Source organism: Astyanax mexicanus, chromosome 20, assembly GCF_023375975.1.
Source record: "Astyanax mexicanus isolate ESR-SI-001 chromosome 20, AstMex3_surface, whole genome shotgun sequence".
NCBI lineage: Eukaryota > Metazoa > Chordata > Actinopteri > Characiformes > Acestrorhamphidae > Astyanax > Astyanax mexicanus.
The window spans coordinates 22,241,602-22,257,992 of NC_064427.1; the positions used below are offsets into that span (position 1 = coordinate 22,241,602).

Consider the following 16,391-nt stretch of genomic DNA (forward strand, 5'->3'; position numbering starts at 1 on the left):
CAGAGGGGTAGTTCGTGGAGCCAGCCTGGGCAAAGTCCTGGGTGCAGGAATTGGCGTGGGTGTGGTGACGGGCCTCGCTGGCGACGCGACGGCTTGGGCAGCTGGAGCTGGAGGCGCAGCAACTCGGGCAGCAGGAGCTGGTGGCGGTGCGGCGTCTCGGGCAGCAGGAGTTGAGGGTGCAGCGACTCGGGCAGTAGGAACTGGCGCTGCGGCATCTCGAGCAGCTGGAGCTGATGGCTCGGCGACTCAGGCAGCAGGAGCTGGCGGTGCAGCGACTCGGACAGTAGGCACTGGCAGTGCGGCATCTCGGGCAGCTGGAGCTGAAGGCGCGGCATGATGACGAGCATCGCTGGCGTCGGCGCTGGAGCGGTAGGCACCGCTGGCATAGGAACATGGGCGGTGGGCACCGCTGGCATCGGCACATGGGCGGTGGGCACCGCTGGCACAGGAACATGGACAGTGTCGGGCACCGCTGGCATCATAGCAGGAGCGGTGGGCACCGCTGGCATCGGAGCATGGACGGTGGGCACCGCTGGAACAGGAACATTGGCGGTGGGCACCGCTGGCACAGTCACATTGGCGGTGGGCACCGCTGGCACAGTAACACTCACGTGAACAGACTTGGACCCTTGGGCAGTAGGTGTCTGCGTGGAGACTCGGGCTGCTGGAGAGAGCACGGAGATTTGACTAAAATTCACTGCAGCGTATTCAGGTTCCGGGGCGGCAGGAGCAGTGGAGTGTAGCGCCGTTGCCATGTAAATCCTGGAGCGAAGATCTGCTGCCGCCGCGTGTGACTCGAAGCGCTGCTCGGTGGCTGCCATGGAAGCTGGGTCTGCAGCCGTCGGACAAGCGGGCGCCGCTGCAGCCGGCGAGGAGAGCGCCGTAGCAGCCGAAGAAACAAGAGCCGTGGTAGCAGGAGATGCTAACTGCGTTAGCCGTGGATAAACCTGGAGCTGCAGCCGCCGGAGGTGCTAGCTGGTTAGTCTCAGAAGCTAGCTGGAGCAGGACAGCCCCCGGAGGAAGCGGCAAGTGGGCTCGCATCGGAGGGTACTCCTCTTCCTCCAAACTGGACGCGGCTGCGAGGAGGTCCACGTAATCCCAGAAATAGGAGTCCTCACAGCCCGCGTTTCTGTCCGCCTTGCCTCCCCCGCGGTTGGGAGCGAAGCCGAGAGCCCCAACCGTTAGGGACCTCTTAGAGAGCCGTGACCGAGGCCTTCTTCGGCCTCAAGGCCTCTGATTATCCTGCGAGGTCCCAAAGGGAGCGTGACGGATAGCCAGCCTGCATCCAGCCCAAGGGTGACCCGCTAAATCCATATGGTCGGTTTTTATGTAACGGTGACACTGCCCTCCACTATTATACTTATATCAGTTCCACTTGCACCACTGTTGGGCACTAGGGTTCTGTGTTCTAAATTCAATGTTTGTTCTTTGTCCTACTATCAAATTTCTGTAAAGCTGCTTTGCGACATCAACTCCTTTTATACACACAGAAGGGGACAGGAAACAGGAAACACCTGAGACCGGGTAACAAGGGGCGGAGCTAAAAGAACAGGTAAGCAAAAGGGGGCACTTGCAGAGGAAGGTAAATAAACACACGGACAGAAAAGAGAGATTATTAAAGTATTATTATGAGAATTAAAAATGAATATTTCTAGCTAAAAGTGTATAAGAGTGTATTCGCAGATAATTTGCTTAAAAAGCACAACAAATATCAGTATTAACTGACATTTTTTAACTAATGTCTCAATTCAATATTATTTATATCTTGATAAAGCTTTACAAGTAATGTTAGTAATGTTTAATAATTTCATAACTAGGGTTAATTAATAATGTCTTTACTAATTAAATATTGGTATTTGTGACCCTTATTGTAAAATTTTACTGAATTACGTTGAATAATCTCATTAAATTGTCATCACAATGTCAAAGTGAGATGAATTCAGATATTTACACTTGATCTAAGAGAGTTTGATGTTGCAAATCGGGATTAGTTTCTCAGGGGGTCCTGGGGTCTTTTTTCTCTTTTATGGGGGGTCCTCTGTTATTTTATTCCTTTTTGGAACGACCATGTATGTGTTTTCCTCAGACGTCCTCTGAACTTTGTGGTTCTCTGGTAATTTTAGTCCCGTCCATAAGCACATCTCTAAGTTTTGTCTCCTCGCATTTAATAAAACAGTTATTTGTCCACTGTCACACAACAGCGAGTGGAAATGGAGGAGCTACTGAACGCAATGTCGTGACTGAGAAAGCCTACCAAAAAAAAAACCCTCATTATTCCTTCTGTTTTTTTTTTATTGCAGTCCGGGTGCAAGAGTTTTATCACTGAGAAGAAGTGTGAAAAGTTTTCACACTTATATTCAGCTCTTCTTAAAATAAACTGCATCACAACCAAACAAATGTCAACACAGATCTCTATGGAAGTTTATAGATGTAATACCCAGACGAACTGAGAGTATTAGCACCTGAAAGCTCTGTGGAAGGACCACACCCATCAACCCCTCACTGCAATGTGGAGCTACCCTGTTCTGAGTGAAGTTAAAGAGGGGAAGTCCCCACAGCTCCACAGGAAGTGCAGCCACAGCGTCTCTGCCTTTAACTGCACTATTTAAAGCACTTTCATTAATACAGAATAATATTTACAATACAGACTGTAATATAATAAATATTAGAAACACAGCACAGCTACAAACATGGTGATGATCAATATGGTGATTTTTATTTTTTATTTAAAGGAGAAGAGGCATGATTCAGGATTCGAACCAGCAGTGATCGGGCCTTAGTTAATCATCTGAAACAGCTGGAGTCCAATGTGCTTTTAGATCTTGCTGATATTTGATTAAACTTATTTCTCATTTTACTAGTTAAATGTTCACCAGGCCACTGGCTGCAGTATAAGCCCAGAGTGTGATCGATACATCCACCACCATGTTTAACAGTTGGAAATGTGTTCTTTGCATGAAATTCACATTTGCTTAGTTATTATTTTGTTTATGAATTGTTCTGTAATGTTATCTTGCTTATGCAACGACATTTACTTGGAGCGTTTTCTCCCTCTGTTTAGTTTCACACAGGCATAAATGTAAACGCACCAAAATGTGCACCAATAAACACGCAAGCGGGCTGTGTCCTCTGATTGGTCAGAGCGTGGTCTGGCGTGGAATTAAATATACATAAACAAAAAAAGTAAATATAGCGAGAAGATTCTGTGTTCCAGCGCATATATGTGTTTTAACACTGAACGCTGAAACGTTGCGCTTTTAAACACAGCGTTTCTAATGCGGCGCGCACGGACACAGCGTTTGTTCTTAGCTGTGGTAATTAGCGTTATCTGGCTAATATATCAGTTTAGACTGCGTTATATCAGCCGTTTAGCTCAAATAAATGGACTACATTTAATAGCTGGGTCGGATCGAGACCGGATCACGTTCTCACCAAAGCGAACCACTCCAGAGTTCGTTTGGTACTGGACCGAGACCACCTCCTCTAGCTGGTCTCGGTCCGGTTCTTTTGATCCGCACCCCAGTGCGATTACTGTTTATACACCTGCTCAATCGAACCGCACTAAAGTTACAAACGGACCAGAGTTCGTTTTAACCGGACCAAACAGTGCTGGTGTGAAAACGCCCTAAGTGGTTGCTGTTGTGTTGCAATGTTATATTTGGTTGCTAAGGTTGCTAATGTGTTGGCAGGGGGTTCTAAGGTGTTACTAGGTGGTTGCAAAGGTTTTAGTGAAGTAGTGAAGATTTTATAAAGTAGTTGCTGTTGTGTTGCAATGTTATATCTGGTTATTAAGGTTGCTAATGTGTTGGCAGAGGGTTCTAAGCTGTAACTAGGTGGTTGCAAAAGTTTCAGTGATGGTATAGGCAGTGGTTCCCCAGGGTTTGTTAAGTGGTTGCTAAAGTGTTGCAATGTTATAGCTGTTGGTACTCTAGCTAAGGTATTGCTATGGCGTAACTGTTTGTTGCTAAAATGTTGCTTGGTGGTTGCTATCGTATGTGCTGCTATCGTGAAGGGTTGGTTACTAAGAGGTGGCTAAGCTATTGATAAGGTACTGCTATGCATATGTCTTGTCGTGTTATTAGGTGGTTGCTACATAGGCTATTCCTTGCTAATAATAATGCCTGTGTTCTTGTGGCAGCTACAGCAGAGTGGCAGCTACAGCTTAGTGGCAGCTATAGCAGAGTGGCAGCTGAGGTTGTCTTCTGGATGAACTTTTGCTCAAGCAGAGAAACCACAGGATGTAGATGTAAGAACACTGTGTACACTGCAGCCGCAGATCACAAAACGCAGAACCGCCTTGGAAATGCTGATCACTCGCCCGGCAGAGTGATAACCATGCCTGATAAACCCCAACCCTCGCTCCTATCGCCTCCATCTCCTTCATCAGGGCCCTCAGAACAATAAGAGCGAGGAACCGGCTGGAGAACGCCGGTGATATGAAACCGACGGCAGCCCGGTAAGTCTGACTACACCCTCAGAGTTTACACTCAGCCTGCAGAACCTGTTTAATGCTCTGTACCACTTACGCCAGAACAATGTGATTTTTAATTTATTTATAAGCATGGTTCCAAAAGGGGTTCTTGTATAGGATTGTTCAGAGAACATTTGTGTTATCTTTATTTTTAAGAGTGTAGAAAACTGCAGTCTAGCTGTAAACTATACTTTAGTTACTTGACCGAAACGGTAGCAATTTTTCATTCTATTAACGAACTGTTTACTCTGACTCGGGTATTTCTTTAATAAGAACTTTCTTTAAAACTGATAATCATGTGAACGTGTTAGTTAATCTTCTGAAACAGCTGGAGTTCAACTTATTTTCAGATCTTGCTGATATTTGATTAAACTCATTCTTTCCTCTACTAGTTAAATGTTCACCAGGCCCAGAATGTGATCCATCCACCACCATGTTTAACAGTTGGAAAAGTGTTCTTTACATGAAACTCTGCGAACAGCTTTGTTTGATTGTTCTTTTGTTTATGTACTGTTCTAGAAGGTTCAATTGGCCTTTAAGTGGGTCTTGCTACAGAACCTGTTTAATGCTCTAGAACACCTACGCCAGGAAAATGTGATTATTTATTTATTTATAAATATGGTTCCAAAAAGGGTTCTTGTATGGGATTGTTCAGAAGACCATTTGTGTTATCTTTATTTTTAAGAGTGTAGCAAACTGCAGTCTAGCTGTAAACTATATTTTAGTTACTTAAAAGATTCAGTAGCAATTTTTTATTCTATTAACAAAATGTTTATTCTGACTCGGGTATTTCTTTAATTAGAACTTTCATCAAAACTGATAATCAAGTGAACGTGTTAGTTAATCTTCTGAAACAGCTGGAGTTCAACATACTTTCAGATCTTGCTGATATTTCATTGAACTCATTCTTTCCTCTACTAGTTTAATGTTCACCAGGCCACTGGCAGCACTACAAGCCCAAAATGTGATCCATCCACCACCATGTTTCACAGTTGGAAAAGTGTTCTTTACATGAAACTCTGCGAACAGCTTTGTTTAATTGTTCTTTTGTTTATGTGCTGTTCTAGAAGGTTCAGTTGGGCTTTAAGTGGGTCTTGCTACAGAACCTGTTTACTGCTCTGGAACACTGACGCAAGGACAGTGCGATTATTTATTTATTTACAAACATGATTCCAAAAGGGGTTCTTGTACAGGATTGTTCAGAGGACCCATTATTATATATTTCTTTTTAAGAGTGTAGAAAACTGCAGTCTAGCTGTAGACTATACTTTAGTTACTCGAGTGAATCGGTAGCAATTTTTAATTCTATTAACAAACTCTTTACTGTGATTCGGGTATTTCTTTAATTAGAAATTTCATTAGAAACAATAATTAAGTGAATGTGAGCGTACCAGTACTTTTACTTAAGTATTAATTTTAGTACTATTTCCAGAGATTAGTTTTCCAGAGATTAGTAGTTCCATAGAGTTCTGTATCTGTTTCTCTGTATACTTTATTATTCTAGAAAATCACCACAGAGCAGCTATCATTATTATTGATATTATTATTATTATTATTATTATTATTATTATTATTATTATTATTATTGGGTGGTGGGTCATTTATTCTCAGCACTGCAGTGATTTGCAGTGATTAGCATGGTGGTGGTGTATGAGGTGTTAGTGTCTGTTGTGCTGGTGTGAGTGGATGTGATACAGCAGTGCTGCTGGAGTTTTTCGACACTGTGTTTAATCTCTCACTGTCCTCCACTCTATTACACACTCCTACTTACAGCTGCTTCACCTTGTAGATAAAGTAAAGTTGGAGACAGATGCCCTAATCTGTTTCTGCATAGTTTATAGTGTTGATCATCCTCTAGTTCAAGGGTCTGCAATTAAGTTTGGCCGCGGCGCAGATATTTTTCAAGCCATTATGTGGCGGGCAACAAAAAAGAAATTCTGTTTTGGAAAAAAAAGTGTAATAGTGGAAAAGAGTTCTACAGACTAGTAGCTCTCCAGCCTAGAGGGTTGTTGAACCCAATTTTAGAACAGTTGATCTCAAAGCAGGTAAACCCAAGAAGAAAGGAAAAACTAAATGAATAAATACACTGCTCCTCACGCGGGATCGAATCCGTGTCGTCAGGGTCGTGCTCCAATACACCACCACTGCCCCGGCTAGTAAATTGGGTCACAGCCGGGAAAAAACACCCTCATATAGAGACAGGGAGGCCAGGGGAGGAATGTACACAAAAGCTCACCAGAGAAGGATTTTTTAAAAATTATTAATCGTTATAGTTCAAACAACCTCTCGGGCCAGATGTTTCATGCTTGTGGGCCACATCTGGCCCGAAGGCCGCCTATCGCTGACCCCTGCTCTAGCCCTTAATCGGGGGTCACGGGATACTGTTGTTGAACTATCCTCAGTGCAGCAGTGACACTGAGGTGTTTAAAAACGCACTAATACCTTATTTACCACCACCTGCATAAACTTTCTACAATTGGTCTAAAAGTCCGAAATGTCCAAAAAAGTGTTTCACACTGTAAACAAACAGGACCAAACACCACAAACACCAACTCTTTTCACTAGACCAAATATGGTTCTCTGGTTCAGACTATTGTCGTGGCACCTTTAACCTACTTTGATTGAGGGTTAGTCTCTACACATAAAGAGATAGTAATCAGACTATTCAGATGCAGTTTGTAATCAGTTCCACGCAGTGAGTGCAGATGAACCCGACTCGTAGGGAGTCAGACTGGCTGCAGAGCTGTGGGTGAACCTTAGCTAAACTACAATCAGACTTTCACAACAGAAGAACCCAGTTTATCTGATACCCGATTCAGAGGAACGAGCTGTTAACTCTCCCGGCTCTGAAAATCTGCTGACACCGTGACCCAGATAATCCCGATTATAGCCCACAACACAGAGTCCCACAGCACCCAGTTACCCAACACTTTCATTTCTGCACGACCAGTCAGTCATCAGAAAGCGTCTGGTCCGGATGTTCTTTATGACTCATAATTCCATTACAAACAAACAAAGACGTATTCATTGGTTTGGACTATTTCTAAAATACTTACAGAAACAAAGTGTCCTTGAAGGGCTGTGTCCTAAATCACAAAATAGAGAACGTATGGATCTAGAAGAGGGGTCAGCAATTAAGTTTGGCCATGGTCCAGATAGTTTCCAAACCATTACGTGGCGGGTCACAAAAAAAAATCTGTTTTGTAAAATGAAGTGTAATGGGATGGAGTGCTACAGACTAGTAGCTCTCCAGCCCAGAGGGTTGTTGAACCCAATTGCAGAACAGTTGAATTCAAAGCAGGTAAGAAATTAATAAACACACCACTCCTCACATGGGATCGAACCCGTGTCATTAGGGTCGTGGTCCAATAAGGAGATAGGGAGCCCAAGAACGGGTGGAAGTTACGCTGAGCACAACAAAGAGACAGGGGAGGAATGTAAACAAAAGCTCACCAGAGAAGCATTTTTTTTATCGTTCATTATTGTTCAAACAACCTCACGGGCCAGACGCTTCATGCTTGCACGCCACATCTGGCCCGCGGGCCACCTATTGCCGACCCCTGGTCTAGAAATATTAAACTAATACAGGGACTTCAGTATATAGAATGTTCCTGAAATGGCAAAGAATGTACAGGTTCTGGTCCGAGTTCTGCATGTGCCAAAACCATAAATGCAAGTATAATATAGGAATCAGCCTGAACCTGAGCCTGAGCACCAGCACCCTTGGTTGCAAAGTATAAACCACAGTTGGCTCAATTCTGCATGGCTGATGACAAGTTTCAGTCAATGATCTCATATACCACTGAAGCTTTGCGGATTCTTCTTGCTATCTAAGTATGACTTTTTCCAAAATTACAAAAACAGCTGACAGTAACATCAGTTTCTGAAAATACCACGAGAGAAAACAGGTCCCTGGAAAAGTTTTACAAAGTAGAAAGCATTGGGTGATGGCAATATAGACCTGTTTCAAAAATGGAAAAGATGGAGTTTAGTGCTCAGTGGAGTTCATATTACATTACATTACATTACATTTGGCAGACGCTTTTGTCCAAAAGACTTACAATAGTGAAGTACAAAAGTAATAGAAGTTAAAGGTAAAAACATCTTTAGATAGGACCTAAAGGAGGTGAAAGGGAAATAATAGGATAGAGGAGTAGAGTAGGGGGAGAAGGAAATTATATTAGAAGTAGGTAGTTAGTTAGAGGTGTTAAGAGAGTAAGTGCTCTTTGAAGAGCTCTGTCTTCAGGAGTTTCTTGAAGATAGTAAGGAACGCTCATGATCTGGTAGTGGACGGAAGTTTGTTCCACCATTGGGGAACTCTGTATGAGAACAGTCTGGATTGATTACAAACAAGGTAACACATTCATACTGCTTCCGAAATTACACCCAGGAAATACAGTGCTCTCAGATTGGGGGACTTTTTTGTAACTTCTAAACATTAGAACTGTTTATAAATTTACAGTGACAAAATAAAGGCCAATCAGAATGTAGAACTGTTTCAAAATCTAAAAAAAGGAGCACAGTGATCTTGGAATTCAGGACAGTTTAGATCTGTTTGTGAAATGTTAAAAAAGAAAATACAGGGACCCCAGCATTTAGAACTGTGTCCAAAATGATAGAAAATGCAATTTTACTTGTTTTTACTATTGTGGTTCTGGCAGCATAATGAATAACACCACCACCTTCCCTTACAGGCTGTTGTACAGTCGCTTGCAATTGAGTACTTCGTGAAAACTCTTTTCTTTTCCTGTTTTTGTAGAAAATGAACGTCTCCAACTTCTCCAACTCAGCCCCATACCACAACCCCTTGCAGTCTTTCCTGGGCCTGCCCATAGCTCTTATCATTTTCATGACTGTGGCTGGAAACCTGCTGGTAATCCTGGCTGTGATGCGAACCCCTCAGCTCCAGAACATCACCAGTGTCTTCATCATGTCTCTGGCCTGCGCTGACCTCATTGTGGGCTGTGTGGTCCAGCCCCTGGGCTCCACCATGCTGCTGACCGGAAACTGGCTGCTCGGGAAGAGGGCCTGTGACCTCTGGACCTCGGTGGACGTCTTGTGTGTGACTGCCAGCACTCAGACCCTCTGCGTTATCGCTGTGGACCGATACGTGGCCGTCACCAGACCGCTGCGGTAAGTGATATGAACCTGAAAACTAGTGTTAGGGGGTTTTCACGTTAGCACTGTTTGGTCCGGGAAAGTAAGATTTTCAAAACAACTGCACAGAGACAAGCAAGAGGACATAGTCTCTGTCCATTTCTAAATTCTGTATTCTGTATGTGGTGAGAACATGATTTAGTCTCAATCCCACCGGACTATGAAATACTGTATACTTTGTATACTGTTTGAGCTAAGGGGCTGTTCAGGTGCAGTTTATACTGATTTATTATCCAGATAATTGCTACAGCTATATACTAATGCTAATCTGCTGCTGCTCCATGCTAAGCTATTATACACTCAACAAGGTGTATGTAGGCTTTGCCTGTGTGAAAACAAACCAAATCGACATGGAAAATACTCCAAGTAAACAAGCTCATCAACTGATTCGGACCGGTGAGACTAACCACAGGTGATTGCCAAAGCACATAGCTTTGTGAGTCTCCTGTGAGCACCTGTGATCAGATTTCTGATCACACAATTCCCTCAGGGTTCGACAGGGAGAGTCTTACAGTTTTTTTTATTCAATCTACAGCAGTTTAGCCCCCCTCACTTATTCATTTAGTCATACAGAGTCAGCTAGGCTAAGTTAGCTCACCTAACATTACTATCCTAGACCTATACAACTCCTTTCTTCCAACTAGCACACCACAAATGATTATCAATCTCATATACATTCATACTCCTGTGGATTCTCATGATGGGACTGTAAACGGGGCAAACCTCTGCAAACCAATTGGTTGTTCAAAATGGTTGAAGGTTGCACCTTTTTTCTTACAGGTACAAGGCTCTTCTGAACAAGTGGAGAGCCAGATTCATTGTCTGCACTGTGTGGACAATATCAGTCTTCGTCTCCTTCGTCCCCATCATGGGCGGTCACTTCCGGGCTCCCGATGATCTTTCAGACAAAACCCAAAACTGCTTGGACGACCCAAGGTGCTGTGACTTCATGCCCAGCGAATCCTACGCCATCGTCTCCTCCATCATCTCCTTCTACATTCCTCTTCTGGTGATGATCTTCGTGTACGGCCAGGTGTTTATCATCGCAAACCGGCAGGTGAAAATGATCGCTAAGGACAGGCAGCGATTCAGAAGCAGCGACGATTACCAACTCGCAGAGGAACCGTCTGCAGGTAGGGTGGCCAGCAACCTCACTAGTAAAAGCAACACTAAAACAACCACATAGCAACACCATAGAAACTACTAAGCAGCACCATAGCATCCACCTGGTGTACCATGTCAATCATGTAGCAACACCATAACAAGTACCTGGAATACCATAGCATCTGCAAAGCGACCACCTAGCAATACCTGAGCAACCACATAACAACACTGTAGCAAATGACTAGCTACACCAAAGCAACCACCTGGAATACAGGAGTAACCACTTAGCAACCACCCACCAACACCTTAGAAACTACTTAACACTATAGCAACCACCTGGTGTACCATGCCAGTTATGCATAGAAACCACTAAGCAACCCAATATAACAAGCACTTTGAAATTGTATGTCATATTTATATGTCACTGTTTTGAGCACAGGAGCAGCAGAACTGGCCCAGAATCCAAACCGAAGGTCATCCAGAAATATTGTTCACCAGCACCGGGCCCTGAAGACACTGGGCTTCATCATGGGTGCGTTCATGCTGTGCTGGCTGCCATTCTTCGTGGCCAACATCGTGGTGACGTTTAGGTCGGCGAGCAGAACTGAGGCAAAGGAGGACGACGGCGACCTGCAGAGGAACATGATGACTCTGAACTGGCTGGGATACATCAACTCCGGCCTGAACCCCATCATCTACTGCCACAGCTCTGACTACCGCGCCGCCTTCCACAGCCTGCTGTACCTCCTAAAGCCCAAGCGGACCGGCCTGGCCGGGCTTTATAAGCGGCTCAGGCTGCGCTGCCCCTGCCTGTCCAAATCTGGGACGGTCCGGGTGAGCTGCTCAGACCAAAAGGCATTCCTGCAAAGCGACAGAACCCAAAACACCACGCAACCTCAGAGCAGCACTACCGTCTTCTGCAGTGGAGTAACGTAAGTAAAATGATCAATAATTACAATAGTATTGTTTACTTTCATTATTTCTGATTTTCTGTATATGATGTGGTGTTGTTTGTACTGTTTGTTTGCACTGTTTGTACTATTTGTATTGTTGTAGTTTGCACTGTTTGTACTGTTGTATTGTTTGTACTGTTTGTATTGTTTGTATTGTTTGCACTGTTTGTACTATTTGTATTGTTGTAGTTTGCACTGTTTGTACTGTTGTATTGTTTGTACTGTTTGTATTGTTTGTATTGTTCGCACTGTTTGTACTGTTGTATTGTTTGTACTGTTTGTATTGTTTGTATTGTTTGTACTGTTTGTACTGTTTGTATTGTTTGTACTGTTTGTACTGTTTGTACTGTTGTATTGTTTGTACTGTTTGTACTGTTTGTATTGTTTGTATTGTTTGTACTGTTTGTACTGTTTGTATTGTTTGTACTGTTTGTACTGTTTGTATTGTTTGTACTGTTTGTACTGTTTGTACTGTTGTATTGTTTGTACTGTTTGTATTGTTTGTATTGTTTGTACTATTTGTATTGTTGTAGTTTGCACTGTTTGTACTGTTGTATTGTTTGTACTGTTTGTATTGTTTGTACTGTTTGTACTGTTTGTATTGTTTGTACTGTTTGTACTGTTTGTACTGTTGTATTGTTTGTACTGTTTGTATTGTTTGTATTGTTTGTACTATTTGTATTGTTGTAGTTTGCACTGTTTGTACTGTTGTATTGTTTGTACTGTTTGTATTGTTTGTATTGTTCACACTGTTTGTACTGTTGTATTGTTTGTACTGTTTGTACTGTTGTATTGTTTGTACTGTTTGTATTGTTTGTATTGTTTGTATTGTTGTAGTTTGTACTGTTTGTATTGTTGTAGTTTGTACTGTTTGTATTGTTGTAGCTTGTACTGTTTGTATTGTTGTAGTTTGTACTGTTTGTACTGTTTGTACTGTTGTATTGTTTGTACTGTTTGTATTGTTTGTACTGTTTGTACTATTTGTATTGTTGTAGTTTGCACTGTTTGTACTGTTGTATTGTTTGTACTGTTTGTACTGTTGTATTGTTTGTACTGTTTGTATTGTTTGTACTGTTTGTATTGTTTGTATTGTTGTAGTTTGTACTGTTTGTTTGCACTCTTTTTACAGTTTGTATTGTTTGTACAGTTTGTATTGTTTGTACTGTTGTGTGTATAGTTTGTACTGTTTGTTTACATTGTTTTATTGTGAATAGATGATTGACAGGTGTGTGGGTTGTGCCGAGTGTGTGATGGCAGGAGTGTGTGGATGGGAAAGCCACCGGTCTGTTCTTCTCACGGCGTAGTGCTGTGAGTGGGTGGTAGATGTGGTTTGCAGTGGCGCTTTGCTGTAGCTGTAGGAAGTGATGGTTCCTCTGCCGGCAGAGCATAAACCAACCACAACAGCTGATACAGTGCCAACCGCCACCCAGATCAGCTCTCATATAGCCAGCAGTGTATATCACCCTGAACTATACTCAAAAATATATAATATAAATCCATAAAATAACAATCTGGACCAATCACAACACTCCACTCGCTACATTATACTAAATATTAACTTTACAACCAACTTTGTTTCCCTATTATTAAACTAAAACTAGGATCTTGAACACTAATGCATGTTATTAAATGTGCTGTAGTGATGTCACATGATATTAAACCAAAACAGCTCATCACTGTTCTCCCACAGGACGTTAAGCTGACCCTGTCCTGCAGCCTGACTGGGACATGTCCCAAAGCCTGACCACACACCAAAGCCTGAAGACACGACCCAAAGCCTGACCACACACCAAAGCCTGAAGACACGCCCCAAAGCCTGATAACACACCAAAGCCTGACCACGCCTAAAGCTTGAAGACACACCCCAAACACTGAGTGACACATCCCAAAGCCTGACAACGCCTAAAGCCTGAAGACACGCCCCAAACACTGAGTGACACACCCCAGTGCCTGACCACGCCTAAAGCCTGAAGACACGCCCCAAAGCCTGATGACACACCAAAGCCTGACCACGCCTTAAGCTTGAAGACACACCCCAAACACTGAGTGACACATCCCAAAGCCTGACAACGCCTAAAGCCTGAAGACACGCCCCAAACACTGAGTGACACACCCCAGTGCCTGACCACGCCTAAAGCCTGAAGACACGCCCCAAAGCCTGATGACACACCCCAAAGCCTGAAGACACACCCAAAGCCTGATGACAAACCCCAAAGCCTGAAGACACGCCCCAAAGCCTGACTACACAGCAAAGCCTGAAGAAAAACCCCAAAGCCTGACCACGCCTAAAGCCTGAAGACACGCCCCAAACACTGAGTGACACACCCCAGTGCCTGACCACGCCTAAAGCCTGAAGACACGCCCCAAAGCCTGATGACACACCAAAGCCTGACCACGCCTAAAGCTTGAAGACACACCCCAAACACTGAGTGACACACTCCAAAGCCTGACAATGCCTAAAATCTGAAGACACGCCACAAACACTGAGTGGCACACCCCAATGCCTGACCACGCCTAAAGCCTGAAGACACGCCCCCAAAGCCTGATGACACACCCTAAAGCCTGACCACACCTAAAGCCTGAAGATACGCCCCAAACACTGAGTGACACACCCCAATGCCTTACCAGGACACACCCCAAAACCTGATGACACACTTTAAAGCTTGCCCGGGACACGCCCCAATAACAGACCGAAGCCTGAAGACATGCCTCAAATACTGAGTGATGCCCCAAAACCTGACGACACACCCCAAAGCCTGACCGGGACACGCTCCAAAGCCTGATGACACACCCCAAAGCCTGACCATGCCTCAATAACTTACCCAGCCCCAAAGCCTGAAGACACGCCTCAAACACTGAGTGACACACCCCAAAAGCCTGATCGAGACATGCTTCAAATACAGATCCCCCAGCTTCCTCTTTTAAAGAAACAGACAGAAGCAGAACCTCTGTTACACCAATAATCAATAACTAATAATCAATTACAGCAGTCTCACAAGCATTAAAATCGGCCTGTTTCCCCACACAGCAGAAACATCTCTCACCTCTGTTTGGGTCTGATCTGGTACCTGCTGGACACGAGTTTGTTTGATTGCACTTTTTTATAGAGCACTTTGTGAGATTACTGAAATATAAATAAAGGAATGTTGGGAGTGACTGACCGCACAAAGACGAATGTTATAGAATAAATAAAATCTCTCCTCAGTGAGGTGAGCACCGTGTATTAGCCTTATAGTTATTTATTTCGATTTATTTGTAGCATCACTGCGGTTGTTTTAATTGGACTGACTTCCACTGATGAAGGACAGACTTTGAAAACAGAACGGCAGAGTAATTTTACAGTAAATGAATGTCCACCTGAACTGTTTAACAATGAAACTGTGTAATTTAATGAAAACTGTTAAATGTTCAGGTGGGAAAACAGTATTAGACATTGTTATTTCAGACTGTATTATTATTTTTGTTTTAGGTTAAAATATATACAGTGTATTAATGTATTAATTCATTTTCTGTAATGTAAAATGTATATAATAAATGTATGTTCCTAAAAGTCATGTGACGTCAGTGTTAGAAGGTGTCAGGTGTGAATTGAGAGCAGAGCAGTTTAATTTGGTGTTTTATGCTCAATTCTTTCATACTGGCAAAAGAATAATTAACATGCCACCTCATGATAAATAACTCTCTGAGGATATCAGTAACAAAATTGTTGCTCTATAGATGAGATGGCATTAAAAATAGAAGCATGAGTGCTGCCAGCTTTGCTGCAGAGGTTGAAGAAGTGGGAGGTAAGTCTGCAGTGCTCAGACCATAAAGCACTGCACACACTGCTTTAACTCTGTCTGCATGGAACTGTCCTAGAAGGGAGCCTCTTCGGAAGTTGATGCATTTCAATATCTACTGTGACATCATGAAGCAGAGCTTTAGATCACCTCCCTTTAGAAACTGGGCTGCATGGCAGTTTAGCGATACGATAATGATCCCAAACACAAACACACCTCCAAGATCACAACTGCTTGCTGAGAAAGCTGAAGGTAAAAGTGCTGGACTGGCCAAGTATTGCCCTATCTGGACAGGATTAGTTTCTCAGGAGGTTCTGGGGTAATCTTCTTTTTTATAGGGGGTCCTTTGTGATTTTATTCACAAATCCAAATCCATGTAAACACAACAGCGAGTGGAAATGGAGGAGCTACTGAACCAATTTCTCAGTATAGGAAATACATATTCATCTCCAGATAGCTGAGAGAATAATATAAAAAAAAAAAAATAAGAGCCAGAGTCTCTTCTCTGCTGTAGTGTCCATGTGCAAAACCTGATATGACGTGACAACGCAAAGTCATGTGACCAAGAAAACCAAAAAACTCACTGGTCCGCTTGTTTTTTCAATTGCAGTCCAGATGCAAGAGTTGTTCCACTGAGTAAAAGTGTAAAATATTTTTCATAGACACCCCCATAAGAAACGAATCCTGTCCGGATAGGGCTTAAGTCTCCAGATTTACACCCAATTAAGCTCCTGGGGGGCATCCTCAAGTGGAAGATGGAGAAGCACAAGGTCTCTAACATCCGTCCACCAGCTCTGTGATGTCATCATGGAAAAGTGGAAAAGGATTCCAGTAACAATCTGTGAAGCTCTAGTGAATTCCATGCTCAAGAGGATTAAAACAGTGTTACATAATAATAATACAGTAAATATTTACACTTTGGGCACA

General features: G+C 43.2%; 1 protein-coding gene across 1 annotated transcript; it reads left to right on the forward strand.

Annotated features, from left to right (window-relative positions):
• Positions 1–4,232: 4,232 nt before the first annotated feature.
• adrb3b (adrenoceptor beta 3b) lies at positions 4,233–15,221 on the forward strand. The gene is made up of 5 exons (XM_007254968.4): positions 4,233–4,456; positions 9,231–9,604; positions 10,409–10,761; positions 11,172–11,664; positions 13,376–15,221. Exons 2-5 carry the CDS (start codon positions 9,234–9,236, stop codon positions 13,386–13,388), a joined length of 1,230 nt encoding a protein of 409 aa, XP_007255030.3. The 5' UTR covers positions 4,233–4,456; positions 9,231–9,233; the 3' UTR covers positions 13,389–15,221.
• The last annotated feature ends 1,170 nt before the right edge of the window (positions 15,222–16,391 follow it).